This window comes from Python bivittatus, unplaced genomic scaffold, assembly GCF_059951505.1.
Source record: "Python bivittatus isolate LINGU-HERP-01145 unplaced genomic scaffold, Pbiv_v1 ctg000700_np1212, whole genome shotgun sequence".
In the NCBI taxonomy this organism is placed as follows: Eukaryota; Metazoa; Chordata; class Lepidosauria; order Squamata; family Pythonidae; genus Python; species Python bivittatus.
Window position 1 is genome coordinate 29718171 of NW_028277098.1, and position 19287 is coordinate 29737457.

At 38.4% G+C, this 19287-nt stretch overlaps 1 protein-coding gene across 2 annotated transcripts in view; it reads left to right on the plus strand.

Annotated features, from left to right (window-relative positions):
• TTLL7 (tubulin tyrosine ligase like 7) overlaps positions 1-19287 on the plus strand; it is a 74875-nt gene that overhangs the window by 28406 nt on the left and 27182 nt on the right. For both annotated transcript variants that reach the window (XM_088153698.1, XM_088153697.1), the window contains exons 11-16: positions 2498-2592; positions 3639-3786; positions 3888-3961; positions 8226-8361; positions 10020-10106; positions 18329-18518. In XM_088153698.1, coding sequence (XP_088009824.1) covers positions 2498-2592; positions 3639-3786; positions 3888-3961; positions 8226-8361; positions 10020-10106; positions 18329-18518 — 730 coding nt within the window. The remainder of the gene's footprint in view (positions 1-2497; positions 2593-3638; positions 3787-3887; positions 3962-8225; positions 8362-10019; positions 10107-18328; positions 18519-19287) is intronic.

Below are 19287 nucleotides of genomic sequence, written 5' to 3' on the forward strand. Positions count from 1 at the left end.
TATAAGGGGTTCCATGTTGAACAGAACCTTTCTTTAAGGCACTTGGCAACTCTATTATGGTCAGGTAGCTTCTTCAACTGCCTTTGAATTCCAAGAAATTTAACAAGGGTAAATAAGTTACAGATAGATTAGTGTGCTTAAAAGTAGTTTTCCTCCATCAGATGTGTTGACCACTACTTTCATAATCTCCAACCAATGTTGAGTACAGGAATAATCTGAATAACACCAAACTGTAAAGTTGCTTTAGAATATTTCTGCTCTGGTTTTTATAATTTTATGATATTCCATTTATCCACCCAATAGCAGTAGTTGTATATGAATTTATGAGAAACATAATATAAGAGACATAAGAAATAGGCATGGTTGTCAGGGAAGAAAGCTGTTGAAGAGAATGAGTAAGGTTCCTGGGCAAAAGGTTGGGAGAATATAGCCAGGTGGTTTGAAATAAGGAGGAGGTAAGTGGACAAAAGAAGAAAGACTATAGTTAGGAAAGAGTGGTAGCAGATTCTAGACTCTGGCTTATTCTTGTGTGATGAAATCATAACTCTAGCTAGGAATGCTTTTTTCCAGTTTGGTGTTACATCCAACTTGAGAAGTTACAATTTACACCTATTGTGATGTGCTCTGTGCTGATAATCATTCTGAAACCTGAGTTTTCAGACTGCAAATGCTTGCAATTAAGGGAAGCCAGTAAAGCAGAGTATACAAACTTAACATTCATTGATTAATAATTTGTTTTGGGGTTCAGTTTAAAATACTAGTTTTGATTTTAAAGGCCTAAACCATCAAAACTATCTTAATGAATTCCGTGCAGGCAAATCTGTTCACACTTTTCCTTTTCTCAGGATCTCAGCTAAGGAAGAGGAAACTGTCACACACCCAGTGTTGCTGACCTGCAACTCCGAACAGCCACAGGCAATACAGTCAATAGTGAACGATAGAGAAGTCATAATTTGGCAACTTCTAAAAGACTGCAGGTTTTCCAGTTGAATTAATGCAATTGGATAAAAGGAGTGTTTGAATGTCTAACTTGGAAGTAAATTAGTCTCATCCATCTGAGAACATAGCAACGTATGCTAAAAATATTAGTGGAATAACCATGCAGCAAGTTTTGGCTTGGCCCCAGCTACGGGGGATGCATTTTTAAGCAGCTTAGTATTTGTGAGAATTTAGTGCTGTGGCTTAACATTTTTCTTCCTGCTGGTCGGAGGGGAGAGTGCATTGTAGTTATTATTTTCTGCCAGAATACATACTTGCTTTGCAGAAACGTACAGACATTACCTTAAGCAACAAAAACACAAGATCAAAAGTAGAGATCTCCTGGATTTCATTAAACATTTTGTCCAGTTTTTGATTCCTACTGTGGTCAGGGAGATACCAACAGGAATTCAAAAATCAAGATATAACTAACTGCCTTTTTGTTGTTTTAGAAAAAATGCCACTAGCAATCTTTTATAATGAGATTGTGTGAATGCTGACTTGGCATTGCAAGGGGAAGATCAGTCCATGTAAATGCATTAACAGCTATAGTCCCCATAGATATTGAACAACACCTAATCCCTTAATCATTCCTGGTGTGCTCATGTTATGGAACAGCAACATTATTATCAGCTGCAGTCAACTGCAGAAATAATTGATCGATCTATCATTAGCTGATTGGATGATAATGATAACGAAGATGATTTGCTATTGAATTAGACTACCATAAAGTATATATGATAGCTTACATTCAGTGATTTTAAATAGCACAGAATTCAAATTTATTCCATGAAATATTCTATAGTGTGGATGGGGAATCCGTGGCCCATCAGTGTTATTAAACTACAATTTCCAGTATCCCTTACAATTGGCCCTGCTGCCTGGGCTGCTAGATGTAGCACTGGAGGGCCATGAATTTCCAATTTTGGTCCTATTGGGAAGAAAAATGAAGTGTAGCTAATTCTGTATTTTTGAACCTATTCAGTTTTTCTGTCATAAGGAATAATATCCTCATATATATATATCACCTTTTTTCTATTAAGCATTAATAAAATTCTATATACAAATATGTTCCCATGCTTTTCAGACTTCTTTTTTTAGTTTTAATAGTTTACATTATTACTTTTATATAAAAATTAAGTTTTAATTGTGCGGGGCCAAATATGAATGAAATTGTGTTACAATGCGTGGTACAATCATTCATTCTTTCTCCAACTGTGACTGAGTGTTCGTGCTCCCATTGTAATAGCAAATAAATAATATCATTTTAAAGGTAACTCATTATTTTGGGTATTTTACATGCCATAAAATTTATAGCATTTCTGTAAATCATATTTTCTTTGCATATAGGATTTTTTTCATATAACGAAGTATGGATGCTTGGTACAATTGCACATAAGGATCTTGAAAACTGGGTTTACATGACACAGGCGTATGTGTGAGTGATGGATTGCTTTGTGCTTACCATTTTGTGGATTAAACATTCCTGAAGAAGTTCCGCCTTTTTTCGTTTTCTCAGATTAATCGAGCCCCCAGCTTTGGTACTGACCAGAAAATAGATTATGATGTGAAAAAAGGGGTCCTTCTGAATGCATTAAAGCTGCTCAACATCAGGTAAACAAGCGTGGCCCAGCTGTCATTATTTATTATGGTTATGAAAAAATAGGGATACATTTACCATCTTTTTCCAAAAACGAGAAATTGTTTTCATACTATGTAAGCTAAATCCTTTGGCTCTGAGCGTTTGATCCAAATATAGTATAATCCGTGTCATTATTGGAAGAGAGTAGGTTAAATCCTAGTTTGATCCAAGAGCTATAGTGGCACGGCCAGATTTTTATGAAGCACTTTCTTCAGGCAGAAGAAGGCCACGTTCTTGTCTCTGTTATCCACCTGATCAGATTTAAGAATGAGACTGGAAGTACTGTATATCTGTGCATATTCTCTGTGAGTGTAAAAATGTCTAAAGCCACAGTTAGGATTTTAAAAAATAGCCTATTAAAATTATGAATGAGGCCCCTGAGGACATCGTGTTTTCCTCTGATCTAGTTGATGGTAGGAGTTCCGATATCTTGTTTAGTACCTTCTGTCCAGTGCCTTTAGGAAGAGCTAGATGTGCAGGTACTACAAGGCTTAGCATCTGAAAGCAGCAGGGTCAGGCAGTTGCTAGGCCTTTAGCATCCTATCACAACCTGACATTTAACAACCAAAGGTCTTCTGAGGAGGATTATTTTTGAGGAGGACCTATTTCTGACAGGTCATTGTCTGGCTGGCAGAGAGAGCTCTCATCTGGGGAGAGTGGTTGTAGTAGCAGCTGTTATTTTCCCCCACTGCAGCTTGTCAATACCAAGCACTCACTGGCTTGCCAGAGCAGGTAGATAAAAAGGGTGTCTTGGAATAGCTGCCCTGTGGGAAAAGGAAGGAAAGTGGGTGGCATCCACTTTTGCAGCCGTGGCAAACTGTGCTTCTCCATCTGGGAGGTTGTTGGGTATGGGCAAAGGGGCTGCTGCTAGGTGGGAATGGCTCAGATCATTTCCAAACTTGCTGGTCATTAGCCAATAAAGATAGCCCTGGATTCCAACACAGCACTGTGCCAGAAAAGTTGGAAACCTCATTTTGGTGGCTTTGGTTGATCCTGTCAGACTGTCATTTCATTTCAGGACAAGTGATAAAAGAAAAAATTTAGCCAAGCAAAAAGCAGAAGCTCAGAAGAGACTGTATGGCCAAGGCTCAATGAAAAGGCCATCACCTGTATCTTCTGACTGGGAAAAACAGCGTCGTTCCTTAGAAAGGAGGAGAGAAGAACTGGTAATTTAAAACATCTATGTATATGTAAATGAAGGAGCCACGTTTTCTGCCTTTTTTTGTAGCGGTATGTTCAGTCATTTCCACATTTTCTTGGCTTCCAGAAAGAGAGACTTGCACAAGTACGCAGGCAGATCTCCAGAGAAGAGCATGAGAACAGGCACATGGGAAATTATAGGTAACTATGTAATCCCTAGATTCCTATTCAACATATATCTTGGATTTATTTGATTTAGAATGGAATTCACTTTGCTTATATCACGCTTGCATAAAGGTGCTTTTATGTTGAATGGTGAAATGGGCTGATAATAATAGACCTTAGGATGGGTGTGAACTATTCGTTCTCAAAAAAGTATTGCCAACAACATGATGAATTATGGTTTTACAATTCTCAGAAATATTTATTTCCCCCATTCAGAGTGAATTCTTTCCTGGCTAAAATGGAAGTTTAGTATAAGGTGTTAGGACAGATGTAGTATGAAATCAAGGCCATACTTAAGCCAACTTTTTCTTAACAAAATTTTTCTCAATCAAACTCAAATTATAATAGCAAGATCTTAATGAGTTTTCCTTTTTGTTAAATTTTTAGACAGATTTTGAGATGTGTCACTGTCAGCATATGGTCTTTTGATGGCATGCAGAAGTACAGTTGTGTGAAAAAGAAAGTACACCCTCTTTGAGTTCTATGGGTTTATGTATCAGGACATAATAAAAATCATCTGGTCCTTAGCAGTTCTCAAAAGTAGGTAAATACAACCTCAGATGAACAACAACACATGACACATGACACCATGTCATCATTTATTTTACAAAAAGAAAGCCAAAACGGAGAAGCCATGTGTGAAAAACTAAGTACACCCTTACTGCTTCCATAGGTATGAAGAGGCTAAGTAGCAGCCAGGTGCTGCTAATGAAATGCCCTTGATCAATTGATCATCAGCAAATGTGACTTCCTCTTTAAAAGCCGAAGTTTTAGGAGTTTGGAGCATTGAGGTGTGTGTTAACACAATGCCAAAGAGTAAAGACATCAGCAATGATCTTAGAGAAGCAATTGTTGCTGCCCATCAATCTGGGAAGGGTTATAAGGCCATTTCCAAACAATTTAAAGTCCATCATTCTACAGTGAGGAAGATGATTCACAAGTGGAAAACATTCAAGACAGTTGCCAATCTTCCCAGGAGTGGATGTCCCAGCAAATTCACCCTAAGATCAGACTGTCCAATGCTCAGAGAAATTGCAAAAAATCCAAGAGTTACATCTCAGATTCTACATGCCTCAGTTAGCATGTTAAATGTTACAGTTCATGACAGTACAATTAGAAAAAGACTGAACAAGTATGGTTTGTTTGGAAGGGTTGCCAGGAGAAAGCCTCTTCTCTCTAAAAAGAACATGGCAGCATGGCTTAGTCTTGCAAAGTTGCATCTGAATAAATCACAAGACTTCTGGAACGCTGTCCTTTGGACAGACGAGACCAAAGTGGAGATGTTTGGCCATAATGCACAGTGCCATGTCTGGCAAAAACCAGACACAGCATATCAGCACAAACATCTCATACCAACTGTCAAGCATGGTGGTGGAGGGGTGATGATTTGGGCTTGTTTTGCAGCCACAGGACCTGGGCACCTTGCAGTCATTGAGTCGACCATGAACTCCTCTGTATACCAAAGTATTCTAGAGTCAAATGTGAGGCCATCTGTCCAACAGCTAAAGCTTGGCCGACATTGGGTCATGCAACAGGACAGTGATCCCAAGCATACCAGCAAATCTACAACAGAATGGCTGGAAAAGAAAAGAATCTAGGTGTTGCAATGGCCCAGTCAAAGTCCAGACCTCAACCTGATTGAAATGCTGTGGTGGGACCTCGAGAGAGCTGTGCATAAACAAATGCCCGCAAACCTCAATGAACTGAAGCAATGTTGTAAAGAAGAGTTAGCCAAAATTCCTCCTTTCAACGATGTGAGAGACTGTAAAGTCATACAGAAAACAATTACTTCAATTGCTGCTGCAGGTGGTTCTACAAGCTATTGAATCATAAGGTATATTTAGTTTTTCACACATGGCTTCTCCGTTTTGGCTTTCTTTTTGTAAAATAAATGATGACATGGTGTAATATGTCATATGTTGTTGTTCATCTGAGGTTGTATTTGTCTACTTTTGAGAACTGCTAAGAACCAGATGATTTTTATTATGTCCTGATATGTAAAACCATAGAACTCAAAGAGGGTGTACTTTCTTTTTCACACGACTGTATGTTTTGTCATGCATCAGGAATTCCTAAAGAATCACATTGGCTAGAACCTTTTTAAAAATGAGATACAGAAATTTATTTCTTCTGAAAGGAATCCCAAAGCCCCAGTATAAGGAAAGATGGGAAAAGGAGAACTAGGTAAAGTTGTAGGAGCTTTATAATGGGTTTTCCTGGCATGTAGCAGCCAGAATACCTGGGATAACTGATGATGGTGCCTGACCACTCCCCAATTAAAAAGGGGGGAAAAAAAGCTGAAATCTAATAAAATTGCAGATAAAATTGATAGATTTTGTTGTATCTGTGCTCTTGCATGAGATCATATAAAATTTATAGCAAGGATATGGGAAATTTTGGCTACATGGATTTTTTATTATTTTGATTTTTAAATTTGCATTTTTTCAGTACTTGTTTTTCACCACTTGGTAATTGTACAAAATTATCTGCTACCTGCAAAGGTTGCTGATCTCTGCACTTGTTGCTTGGACATCTAGCAGACCCCTCACAAATCAATAAAATAAGGTCTAGAACTGGATCTTTTCATTGTTAGCCCCCTCCCTCCCTCCCTGGTCTCTGGAATGAGGTTCTCCTGGTACCAACTTGATTGTTTGGCACCAGGCAAAATCTGTCTGATATTTTAATCCGTTAATGTGTTGATTTTCAATATAGTGTTTTGGGGAGATTTATGTTAGAACTTCTCCTTTGATTGATATGATGTTAAATATTTTTATTACTGTGATTTGTTGTATATTTCACTTGTTTCAGAATTTTGGGCAATATTTATATGTTTTAAGAGACCCTGGGAAAACCAGGTTTTGAAGGATGGTATATACATTTTAAAGGTACATAAGTAAAATATCCTTAGGTGTCTGCTGCTAGAAGCTATAGGCCTTGGTGTGAGTATAAGGAAAAGTTAATCAACTTTCAGAATTGTTTAGGGAATTTAATTTCCCCTGATTGGGATGGGTAACTAATAGAGATATACGAAGGATTCAGTCCCCTAGTTCTTTTCTATAGCCCTTGAAAGCCCTTCGTTTTATGCCACTGAAATCTAGTGATGTTCTTATTTTATGTTTAAAAGCTTTGATCACAAAAGAAGCAAAAACATCTGAAAACTTTAGTCCTTTACCTCCCAACTTTTCATTATGGGGGGGGGGGAAGCATAGCCGCTGGCCACAAAAATATTGCTTGTGTAAGATAGCTTGAGTCATCCTTAGCAATACTGTTGCGAAGTAATCTCCCTCCCCCTCATTCTAACACTGCCAAAGGATAGCCTCAACGTGTGTAAAATCTGCTGTACTAAATGTAGCCTCCTCTGCAGTGTGTTTTAAAATGTACCGTTGCGGAGAAAGATTGTATGTTTGAAAGAGCTTCTTTCTCTCAAGCAAAGCAACCATTACACGTTGCCAGTTCCATGGCAGATATGGAAGGATTCCAAAGTAGTTGTAATACTCTGCATATTTTATCTGTGCAGCAGCTTTAAAGTACCCGGCACGTTCCAGAATTTGTAAACAGCGGAAGGAAAGGCAGGTATCTATCCTGAAGCCTGAAACTTGTTTTTTGGTGTTATCCAGCAATCCATACTAGCCAAGCTGGATATTAATAATAAAGTGCAGTATGTGTGTGAAGGGGAGGAGGGAACAGTCCTCCCAGCTGAACAGAAAGGAGGAAATGGGTTATGATGAATAGTTGTTTTCAGAAAGAAGGTAGTGGGCATGTAATGTAATTTTTGTGGCTTTTGTAATGTCCTTCTCAAACTCACTCTCCACATTTCTGAATTATGAATGCAATATGTAATGTTTCATGTCTCATGCGTACCTGATTGACATTTCAGTGAGTATTTGAACACTTAAGCTTATTATTTATAGAAAGACAAGCATTATTCCTATTTTGCTTTTATAGTTGTAATATCTCCTTTCCCCAGCGAAAATAACACCCAGTAGATTTTAAGTAGAATAAGTGTTTTCACAGTCTGTGTTTTACATTAAAGACGACTACCAAGTCAGTGTGCTGCCTGAAAATTTCTGTGGCTTAGCTCTGTGCATAAACCAATGCGACGTATATATCCTACTGAAACAACAGAAGCCATGCGTTTTGTTTAACTTCATTTCAGTTAAGCATGTCTAGGAGATAACCTAATGGGTTGTGGAATTGTCTACATCTCATATATTTTTCCTTTCTTTTATTCATATTGTAGACGTATTTACCCTCCTGATGATAAACTACAACTTGAAAAATATGAAGGTTTGTTAGCCACAGCTTTTCAGACATTTCTTGCTGGGAGAGCAGCTTCACTTCAACGGGAAATGAACAACCCTTTGAAAAAGATGAAGGTATCAGTAGTGCCGTTATTGACTTAGTGGTTTAAAATAATTGATTTCCAAGTTTTTCAAATCTTCTCTTAATAAAAGAATTGTAGAAATTTTCAGTAGATTTTTTTCCTTTTCATCCAATTTGTAGTACTGTCATACTGAGTTGGGTTTATACCCAGTGAGATCAACATTGCGTTCATATATTTTACTAAGCCATGATTTATTTAATCATAGTTTGGTGGAACTTGCTAGTTTCATAGAACATGCTTACGTTTCAATTATAGTTTAAAAACCAGAATGGTTGAATTCATACAGCATGGATTCATGAACCATATGTTATGTCTTTGCATGTTGCAACCAATTGTGGTTTGTCTCCAGTAAGCTTTTTCTGGCTCCTCATCTATCAAGTTTGCAAATAGCACCCTAGAAGAGAAAAATATGTCATCCTACTTCAACATTTCCTGGGAGAAGGTCTGATAAATGTTGCCTGGTTTTCAGACCTCAAGCAGCTTTTTAAGGAAATGTTAAACTTTTTGTTGTTCATTTCATTCTTGTTTCAAACGGCCTTTGCATGGAAAGATGTGGTTACTATCCAGGCGTAGTAATCGCAGCTGTGGTTAGCTAGTATAATCTTGTCTTTCCATTGTGAAATGTTAATGTTCATAGACTCATAGATCAATAAACGTATAGAACTGCAATAGGTTATTTAAGTTGTTGAGTCAAATTCCCTATTCAATCCAGGAATCAAAACTTTTTCAACTTAAAAGTTTAGCTTTTGAGCATCCATCAATAAAAGACAGCAAAATCAGTTATACAAGGGTTAAAAACTAATGCCTCCACCTCTGCAACTCAGTTTAAAATAGGGATAATTTAATAAATGAAACGGGAAAATAATCCTTGAAATGAGCACTTTTGTTACCTGTATCACTTCTCCACATAATCACTACCATTCACTCCACACTTCTGCCAACAGTGGACAATCGTCACAAAAGAACTCCACACTTTGTCTCTTCAACCAGGTCCTGACAGTCCTTTCTGCCTCTTCGTTTGAGTCAAACAGCTGCCCACTAACGTATTCCTTCAATTTTGGGAAAAGGTGGAAGTTGCACAGCACCAAGTCTGGACTCTTATTGCAGATGAAGTAAGAGGTGAGATCCAACTTTGCAATTGCCTCTTGGTTGGCTCATGAGGTGTGAGATCTAGGGTTGTCATGTTGCAGCAAAATTTCTTTCTTGTGCTTCCAAACTCCATGTAATTGTTATTTCAGAGTGATAGATGTGGAAGAGATGGAAAGGACTGTCAGGACCTGGTTGAAAAGATTAAAGTGTGGAGTTCTTTTGTGACAGCTTTAAGAAGTTTGGACATCATTGGCAGAAGTGTGTAGTGAATAGTGGTGATTATGTGAAGAAGAAAATATAAGTAGCAAAATAACCTATTTCAAGGATTATTTCCATTTTAATTTATTAAAATAACTATTTAAACTAAAGTTATGGAGGTGGAGGCATAACTTTTCTTTCAACCCGTGTAATTACCTCAACAAAAATAATTGCAAGTTTCCACTGATGTTGCTTTTAGGACCCAGATATGTTAGATGAGAAAAAAAAGGCCACGTTCATAATATACTAAATTTTGTGTGCATTCGGTCTTTTTCACATGTATTCAAGAATGTATCTTTTCAGGAAGAAGACATATTGGATCTTCTGGAACAGTGTGAGCTTGATGATGAGAAACTAATGGGAAAATCTGTCAGACCACGTGGACCGAAGGTATTTATTGAGTGAAAGTAAATGATCTCTGCATTTTTAAATGAAGGAAGTGCATCTGGTTCATCCAAATCCTGAGCTGAATTAGGCTGTTTTGGACCAATTCTGTGGTGCAACATAACACAATTGAATTTCACCTGAAGCAACCAGAAACGGATTGCTACCTTCACAAAATTTCATGAGCAATTTAACGTTCTGAAGGATTAGAAAATGGCATTTCATTTGTCCAAGAAGTTACTGTGCTTTCATGTTGCTAGAAATGGAAAATACAGGGTGAGGCAGAGAGATTGAGAAGGGAACCAATTGAGTGACTGACAGCCATGACTGACAAGTCTACCTTTCAATTCAACAGTTAATCAGAAGCCCTTCAGTCATACAATTTTGCTACATGCTGTTCTCCACTCTTTATACTGGTTTCTCAACGATGCTGTCACATTTTAAAGAGCTTTCCTGTGGTGTTAGTGAAGTGTGTGTTTGTAGTTAATTTTCTCCCTTCCCACCCTGAAAATCAACTTTGATGGTACTTAATGTAAAAGGTCATGAACCACTCTTTTTACAGTTTGTTAGGTTTCTTAGCAAAGGATACCTCTATAATGTTTGATTATCACAGAATTAGACCACCAAACAAGTGTTCTGTTTCTTCCCAATGTTGTATGTGGATCCGTGGTAAAACACCTGTCTGAACTTTGGCAGGGTTTCTCCTTAGAGAAAGGGCAGCACGTTGGCACATTTTATCTAATTCCGATTAACACTGAAAAAGGTACAAGCACTTTAAAAAGTCAGTATTTGAAGAAACATATCCACCTCACCCCCCGTATTTGTTTTTATGAGTGCCCACAGAAGGCTATATTATTCCTACAAACTTCATCCTGCTTTATTATAAAAGGTTAAAAGGGTACTGCTGTTTGTTGGTTGCCAGGCTAACTAAACATGAGGCACAAAGCTTTGTTTTATAAATCTCACTTTTGAGTCGCAACAAATGTAACAGCCTCTCAGTCAATTTCCATCAAAGTGGTCTATTTTCTGAATCAATACCTCAGCCAAATTGTTTGGTCAGGGCATGTTTGAATAGCTAGCTACATTCCCAGTTCTGCAGCCTTCCTGCCATTCTGAAAGCTGGATGACATCTGCGTTTCAGTCGACATTCAAAGGGAGTGATGCTCGTTTTATCACATATGCAAAAGGCCTCTCCTCCTAGATAAACAAAAGCCTTGTACTTTTAAAAGAAAAATCCAAGGACAGTCACACAAAAAAAGAAGTTGTGCCTGAGCTGGGAAAAAAGCAGCAGTGTACCATCTTCCCAACACTTCTGATAAATGGCTGGAATTATGCTGGGAGAGATCCAGGGAAAAGAAGCAGAGGACTTTGCTTTAAGATTCAGGTTCTTTCTGTAGAAATAGGTGAATGTTTTTAGCCAGGAACCTGCAAAAGAGGTGAAAGTGAAGTGTGAAAGTGATTTCCAGAAGGTCAGGCCAAGTTGTGTGAGCTCTATCTATAACACATGTCGGATCAGAAAGGAGACCAGGTGAGGTGCCCCCTGGAAGGTAGGTGGTGATCACAGTACCTATCAAGCACCTTCACCAGGGCAGAAGATGAAGCCAGGATGTGTAGACTTAGTGGGCTTCTTGAGGAGAAGGTTTGAAACCTCCAGACTTTCTATCGATGAGCCCTGCCATGCTGCCCCATGGTGGCAGAGGTGGGATCAAGGACACTGGAGGGTAGCCTCAAGTAATACTAATACTAATAATAATATATGTTTTCTCTCTCTTTTCTCCTTTCTTTAAAGTCTTTTGAAAGGATGTTGTTTTCTGCCTGACTGGAACAGGTAGGCAGGCAATTTATTTCCTTTCCCCCCCTTCTTCTTTTTAAATTTTTTAGAACAGAAATACTAAAGGGACTGAAAAGTTATTTTCATTTTTAGCTTCCAGATTTAACACAATAGCTAGGTTAGGGTTGGTTATTTTAGCACTAATATTAGGGGGCAGAACTATCCTCTATGCCAGTGTTTTTCAACCTTGGCAACTTTAAGATGTGTGGACTTCAGCTTATGTGTGTCCACACATCTTAAAGTTGCCAAGGTTGAAAAACACTGCCCTATGCTATTGAGAACTGGGAAAACATATTTGCCTATCCAGGCAGCAGTAGACATCTCAAGGGACAGTGTGTGAGATTCCAAGACTGTGATACCAGAAAACTCTTATGGGATCCGCCAACCCACTGGAGTTCAGGAAATTAGAGATCCAAGCCCAGGTAGAGATAAAAAGAATAGAACTGGAGGAGGAGGAGAATAATAACAAAATGGAAATAGAGGAGGAGGAGAACTTTAAAAAATGGAGCTGAAGGAAAAAAAAGAAAGATTGAAGCTGTAGAAAGAAGAAGAGGAATGTGCCTATCAACTAGAAAAGAGGTTGAAGAGCAGCGTGTCTTCTTATGTAGCTCCAATACTTTCAGCAGCTCTTGTAGGAAAGTACACATTTCCAGAATAAAAGGGGTGCAAAAATCCAGACTACTTTCTGGACAATTTTTAAAAGATCTCTATAAATACCCACAACAGGGTCACATCATCCTGGGCACAGAGAGAACTGCTCCTGTCTGTGCTCCTGCTCTCTGAAGATGCCGGTCACAGATGCTGGCGAAACGTTAGGAAACAAAACTTCCAGAACACGGCCACACAGCCCGGAAGACCCACACCAGCCAATTTTTAAAAGACTTGCCTTATCTACAAAGTTGGGGAGGCTTGGTATATTCAGTTTTGTAGATTAATTAGTTCTCTATTGTCAGTGGTCTATGAAATGACTTGGGATGACATGGGCAACTATACAGAATTCAAGACTGCAACAGATTCCTGGCTATGACACACCAGAAGGAACTTTATGGCTAAAGGCACCTGATTTTTATATGATCTTTCACCACATTGTGAAAAGCACATACAATAGCTAGTGAGATCATGTGGGAGCCAACATGACTGAAATCACAGAGCTAGCACAATGAGTATAGTTCATGGCCCAAGTAACTGACCAGCTCTGTGGCCTTGTGTCCTAATGGGACTCAAGACCCTAGAGGCAGTGGGAGAGATGGCCCACAAGCTGGATTATTCTAGTCCTCTAGGAGCCAAGGTTATAAATCATTGTGACTATCCCAAGATGTTTCTAAAATTAGAAGAAACCAGGTTAATCCAGGGTCTACAGCATGTTCAGTTCCAGCTACATAATGTCAAAATCAGCTTCAGAACATCAGACATCACTCAACCCACAACCAGGAGGCACGTTTCCTGATAGGCTAGCTTTCAAGTGCTTTAAATTCAGGATATTTCAAGAGGGATTGTCCCTAAATGAAGGTTCAAGAAAACCAAACTGAACCTCAGAGCTACAGGCCAAAATAAAAAAAATCTCAGTAAAAACTTCACTAAATTCAGCGTGGTTGCTATTACACCCATGAGGTGAGTAGAGCTGGTAACAGTTGGACCTCCATTAGTGGCTTGGAGAGGTACTGGAGGCATGATCTCCACTATACATAGTTCACTTGTCAAGGACTAACACATGGTCAGGTATCATGATTGCACATACTGTTTGCTAAAGGCCAAGCCAAAAATCCCTTTCTTAAACTACCTATTCAGTGGAAAGGCCAGAAAGAGGAGTGGGAGTTTGCAGTAATGGTCCCTAAGCCATGCTGTCTGGAGGTATATGGGGGACTCTCTCACCAGGAAAGAAAGATCAAGAATCAGCAAAGAAGTGCCTCCTAGCCCTAACAGCAAAGGATTCCCCAGAACCTCCCTTGGAACCCAGGGAGACTCTTTCCTAAAAGACACAGATGAAGCAGCAGGGCTCTGGTCAAAGATATTAGGTGGATGCAGAGAATGGTCCCATCCATGCAGAGTCTGATAGCAGAAGTTAGTTAGATGGCACAGAAATAGACCGTTTGAAAGGAAGATGATGTGAAAAGATGCCAGGAGCAGTCTTCAGAGACAATGCAAAGGAGTTATGGAGAAAATAAGAAAAGGCCATGGTTGGTACACAAAATGGATTTGTACAAAGTCTGTCCTAGACACAGCTACCATCTGCTTTTCCAACCGGAGTGTGACTCCAGAAGGACCTTCAGATTAAGAATCACCTCTGCATGGGAGACCAGAGCTTGCTCAAGGCTCAAAAGAAGATGGAACACTTTGTCCCTCAACAAAGTTCAGAACGCCAGCTTCATCAAAAGGAAATGACTGTTGTGTCAGCACTACAGTGTAATTATATTACACTGTTTATATTGTACTGCAATACAGTGAAACTGAAGTTGGGGACTGTAAAACTTCAGAGTGCAGCAGGACTATAGACAGAGGCAGACAACAAGGCTTATGCCAGAACTGTTGTCCAAGGTTTCAGCATCCTTGTATAACAATATCAATAAAGCACTAATTAATTTTTTTCTTTTTAATGAAATAAAAGACATTCCAAAACTGCACTGACTGCAGACAAGATGTTCTTCCTTCCTTCCAGTATTTGTTTGCATTGAACTGGCAGTTTGTGTCCTCTAGAGGGCATACTGTACTTTCTTACTAGAAATTCTTCCTAGTTATTCACATTGGTTTAATACTTTTATGCTTACTAATATCACATTTCTTCTAGTTATTGCATATTCACAGAATGGCATATGCATGTATCATATGCATATTACCTCTTTCATCCTCTGTCTGGAAAATTTCCTAAGGCAGAGTTTTGAATAATTCTGACTTGCTGCTTCTGTGTCAGGTGAAGGAGAGAGGGGATGGCTACCTCTAAGAAGGAGAATGGCATGTGGAATTTTGTTCGTGTAACAACAGTGACCAAAAAAACCCAACAACCCCAAACTGATTAGCATTTTTTCTATGTTGTCTTGTGGTTATAGCCTGAGTTTACACATGGGTTTAAACCAAATATATCATCTAAACCCAGCTGACCATGATCAAACAAAATAGTAGGTCCAGTGTTCTTTAATAGCTATCAAGACATATATGTTTGCTGACATCCATTTTGTTCATCCACCAGAAAAAAAAAATGAATGCAGTATCAACTCCCTCAAATATCCCTAATTTTGATTTGGGCAGATTTCGAACAGACTGTAACTGTGCTGGAGAGTAAGATGGGATTGAAGGCCCATAGTTTAGAAGATGGAAGCTGGCAAAGAGGTGAATCAATGCCCTAAAACTCGCCCCCTTGGTCCCCCAGTTTGACTAAGGGCAAGGGATAATGAAAGTTGCAGTCCAAACTCTCTAGAGGACCCCTGATTGTCTCCCCCTATCTCCCACTTCCATGCTCCCATGAGATACATAAGAACTCATGGTTACTGCTTGCTTAACCCATTCGGTGATGGCAGCTATTGATGCATAGCAATCCTTCCAGCACGTTTAGCCCCAGTGGAAAACGTGGGGCATTTAGATCCCTTTAACGATGGATTGTCTTGTGGCCCTTTGAGATGTCAGTTTAATGACAGCCCAGGGGAATACAAAGGACTGCAGGGTATGTCCTAACCCTCTTCTGAATGTGTAGCACGATATTGGAAGATAAATTAGCTACTTTGTGTCAAGTGACCTACTTTTCACTTAAGTTTTTATTTGCCTCGGTTCTGATAATTCCTAACAGCTCAGCCGGTAAAAAGATTAACGGTCTCAGCTGAGGAGGGCATTGCGGGCAGATTGCAATAAATGATACCTTCCAAGAGGATTGTTTGCACTGATTCTCTGCTTTGTGTCTGCTGTATGGAGCAAGGACACCTAAGTGACCTTGTCTATTCCTCTGGCTATTTTCTGTCTTTTGCCCATGTTTTTCCCTTTCCTTTCCTTTCCTTTCCTTTCCTTTCCTTTCCTTTCCTTTCCTTTCCTTTCCTTTCCTTTCCTTTCCTTTCCTTTCCTTTCCTTTCCTTTCCTTTCCTTTCCTTTCCGAAATATCCCGAACCACATTTGGGATTACAGTGAGGTTTACCGAGCAAATTCTGTTTCTGTTGCATAGGGGTTTATCTCCCAACAATGAACTATTATTTTTTGTTTGTTTTCTAATTAGTTCCAAATCTGTATTGTAATGGTTTGTGTTGAATCATTATGTTAATGAGCATGAATCAGGAGTAAAAAATTAAAGCTTTGTGGCAGTTTTGGGAAATGTCTAATTTTTATTTCGAAATAGTTGTGCCGGACTCTCTTTTCTTCCACCATTATTTGCTAAAGTTTTAAAAAATGAGTATAATTGAACCTCTGGGGTCCTTGATTGTGGTTGTTTATTCTTTTTTGTGTTTATTGTGTTTTGTTTCTTTGTTTCTAAATGTTTTTAACAATTTGTAAGCCACCCAGAGTTGCTGGGAGTTGGGCAGCATATTAATTTAATAAATTATTATTATTAGCAAAACGTATTCTAATTTTTCTTTCTTTTTGTTAGCGTTCCTATGTAGCTTAACTCTCCAAATGCATTGATACATTTTTAAAGGAATGGCTGAAATACATTACTGCTACGCTTGATGTGGCAAGCAGCCATTGTAAGCACTGGGCCTATTCACACATACGTATCTCATTTGATAAATGTGGTAGAAAAAGTTGGGACAGCCAACTGGGATCGAAGTAACTGCCAAATCAAAGGCAAACCGTTGTAGCATTCCATATGGGTATGCATGTATGTATGTATGTATGTATAAAACCCCAAGGTCTTAGATAGCTTTTCCCCCCAATTAATTTATTGTATTGGGAGGAGTCACATAGTTGCTTCATTTGTGGGTAAAACTGTGTTGCTTAAATGTATAGTTAGCTACTACATTTTTTTTCAATATAAGCAAGAATAGGAAATCTGATCTAATTTGAAAATCTATGTGTGGCTGTGATTTTAACTTTTTGGCCCTGCCAAATCCACATATATAAGTGCAAATTTGCATTGACAGGAAAAGACCCAATGACGTGAATAGGTTCTTTTTTCGTGAGATAATGCATCCTTTGTGTGTTGAACGCCCCACCTTCAGTTTCTGGTCTCTCCAATTAAATTATCAAGTAAATCCTCAGAATATAATAAAGATTTTCTTCATATTCCTTAGCTGGTGTTAGCCAAAGTAGACAATATTGGCCTTGATGGCCTTGATTAGATGTAAGATAGTTCGATATATTTTAATGACCCTTGTCCTATGACATTAATCTATAGCTGTTTTCTTTGGTGGGTGGCCTGAGTCATAGAAATGGTTTCATGAGGATATTTATTTTCTATTAGTGTTGTTGCCATCTAACATAGCAACGAATCATGTAATTCCAGCTACTGGTGTGATCTGATATTTGCTCATGTTACTAATGTAGTGTGAGTCTAGTGGAAGGTGGGAGGGAATTTTGCAGTGACAAATACGTTGTGAGTGATCTCTGATAGGAAGTCTGTCAAAAGTTTCAGCTTGAAAGTTGGTTGAACTTTCAGAAGCTCTATAGTTTTAAATTAAAATATTAGCTTTCTATCTGCTTTTCATTTAAAATAAGATGAACTCTAATACAGTGGCATAAAGCATATTAAAAGTAGGTTTCCCTGTGTTTGGGAAAACAGTCTGAAATCATTATACACACACACACATATTTGTGCTACTTTAACTAGTTCTCTTCAATATCTCTAAGATGGGTACATTTTTAAAATAAGAATATTGAGCAGTGCTGTTTTCCTTCAGAGAAATTTCAAGCATTTTCTTAAGAGTTGTATACCCCAGGGAATTTCAGAGAGCATAGTTTGCATCTTCTGAAATTTTTTCTACTGGTCTCTTAAAGGTGCAGGAACCTTTTTCTGTTTTGCATCTGGGCATCTTACACACAAATCATGGGAATTGAAACTGTGTCTAATATAGGTTTAATGGTGCTCCTTTGAAGTCATACTTCTCCAAAGTAATGTTCCTTCAGATATGTTGGACTTCAACTCTCAGAATTCACCACTGTTCTAGAAGTTGGTTCAATATATCTTGAGGTTCCAAACTGTGGATGATTGCAAGATCTTAACTATCTTTTACTTACCAATGTATTGTGCCTTGGAATGTTATAAAAAACTAAACTCTGATGTATAATAATCGTTGTATGTGATATATACAGAGATTCAACTCTAACATGTAAACCTTATTGCAGTCAGTAGAACAGATCTGAGCTCTTCTATGGATTATTTAATTTGCATCTGAAAATTCCTTGCAGACTCTCAGTCAGGTTGAATTGATAAAAGTGAAGGCTGAGCAGAGGCTTATTAGGTTTTTTGTCTTTTCCCTTGCAGCCTCTGTATTCCATGCCAGAAAGTTCACAATTCATGAAGAAGAACAAGAACGACAGCAGTAGCAGTAGTCGTGAAAGTAGCAGTGACATATCTGAATGGGAGGAGGAAGCTGAGAAAGAGGATGAACATGGGAAGAAAGAGAAAAATGTCTCATTTGATCTTGAAGATAGGAAATTAATAGAGCGATCCAGTAAGTTAAATAAGAGTGGGATTGATTTACATTAAAATACTTTTTTTTAAAAAAAAAGAGATTCACTGGTCATTTAATTTTATAAGACCACTTGATTGAGAATATCTTCTAAATGTGCAAACATATGTAATATCCTGAAATACTTCGTAAATTAAGTAATACATGTTCTGTTGTGGGGAGGCAGAAGAATTCTAGTTTTATAAGAATTAAAGTACACTCCAAATCAAAAAACCACTCCTCCCCAATGCCTGTGGATTGCTTTTTCCTATAGTCCTCATAATTTAACAGCAAGGAGACCTTACCTACAGTTCCCAGTATCCATTACAATTGACTGTGTTGGCTGGGGTTGCTGGGAGTTATAGTTCAGCACTCTTAGTCTGAAGTACACAAAGAAGTTCAGACAATTGGACTAAAAAATTGGTAGAGTAATTAAGTTTGATAACAGCAAAACACAGGTAGAGAGAATCCAGATGAAGCTCCCAGGGCGCTGAAGTCTGTATTCTACATGGCGTAACAGAAAGGTCCATTGAAAACAACTCGAGATGCTGATCAAATTCAACATTAACTGGGGGAAGATTTTGGAAGAGATTTGTGGGTGGTTTTGTTATTAAGCCTCTTTTGATAGTTAGTGGCTATCAAAGTATTAACACCTTTTGGTTAGATGGGGACAGTGTGTGCAGAGTGGTGATGCAAAGGACAGGGCCAGGATTTCTCTTCCTTGAATTTGATGGCATGTGTGTATTGATAGCGTACTTTAAGCCTACTTAAT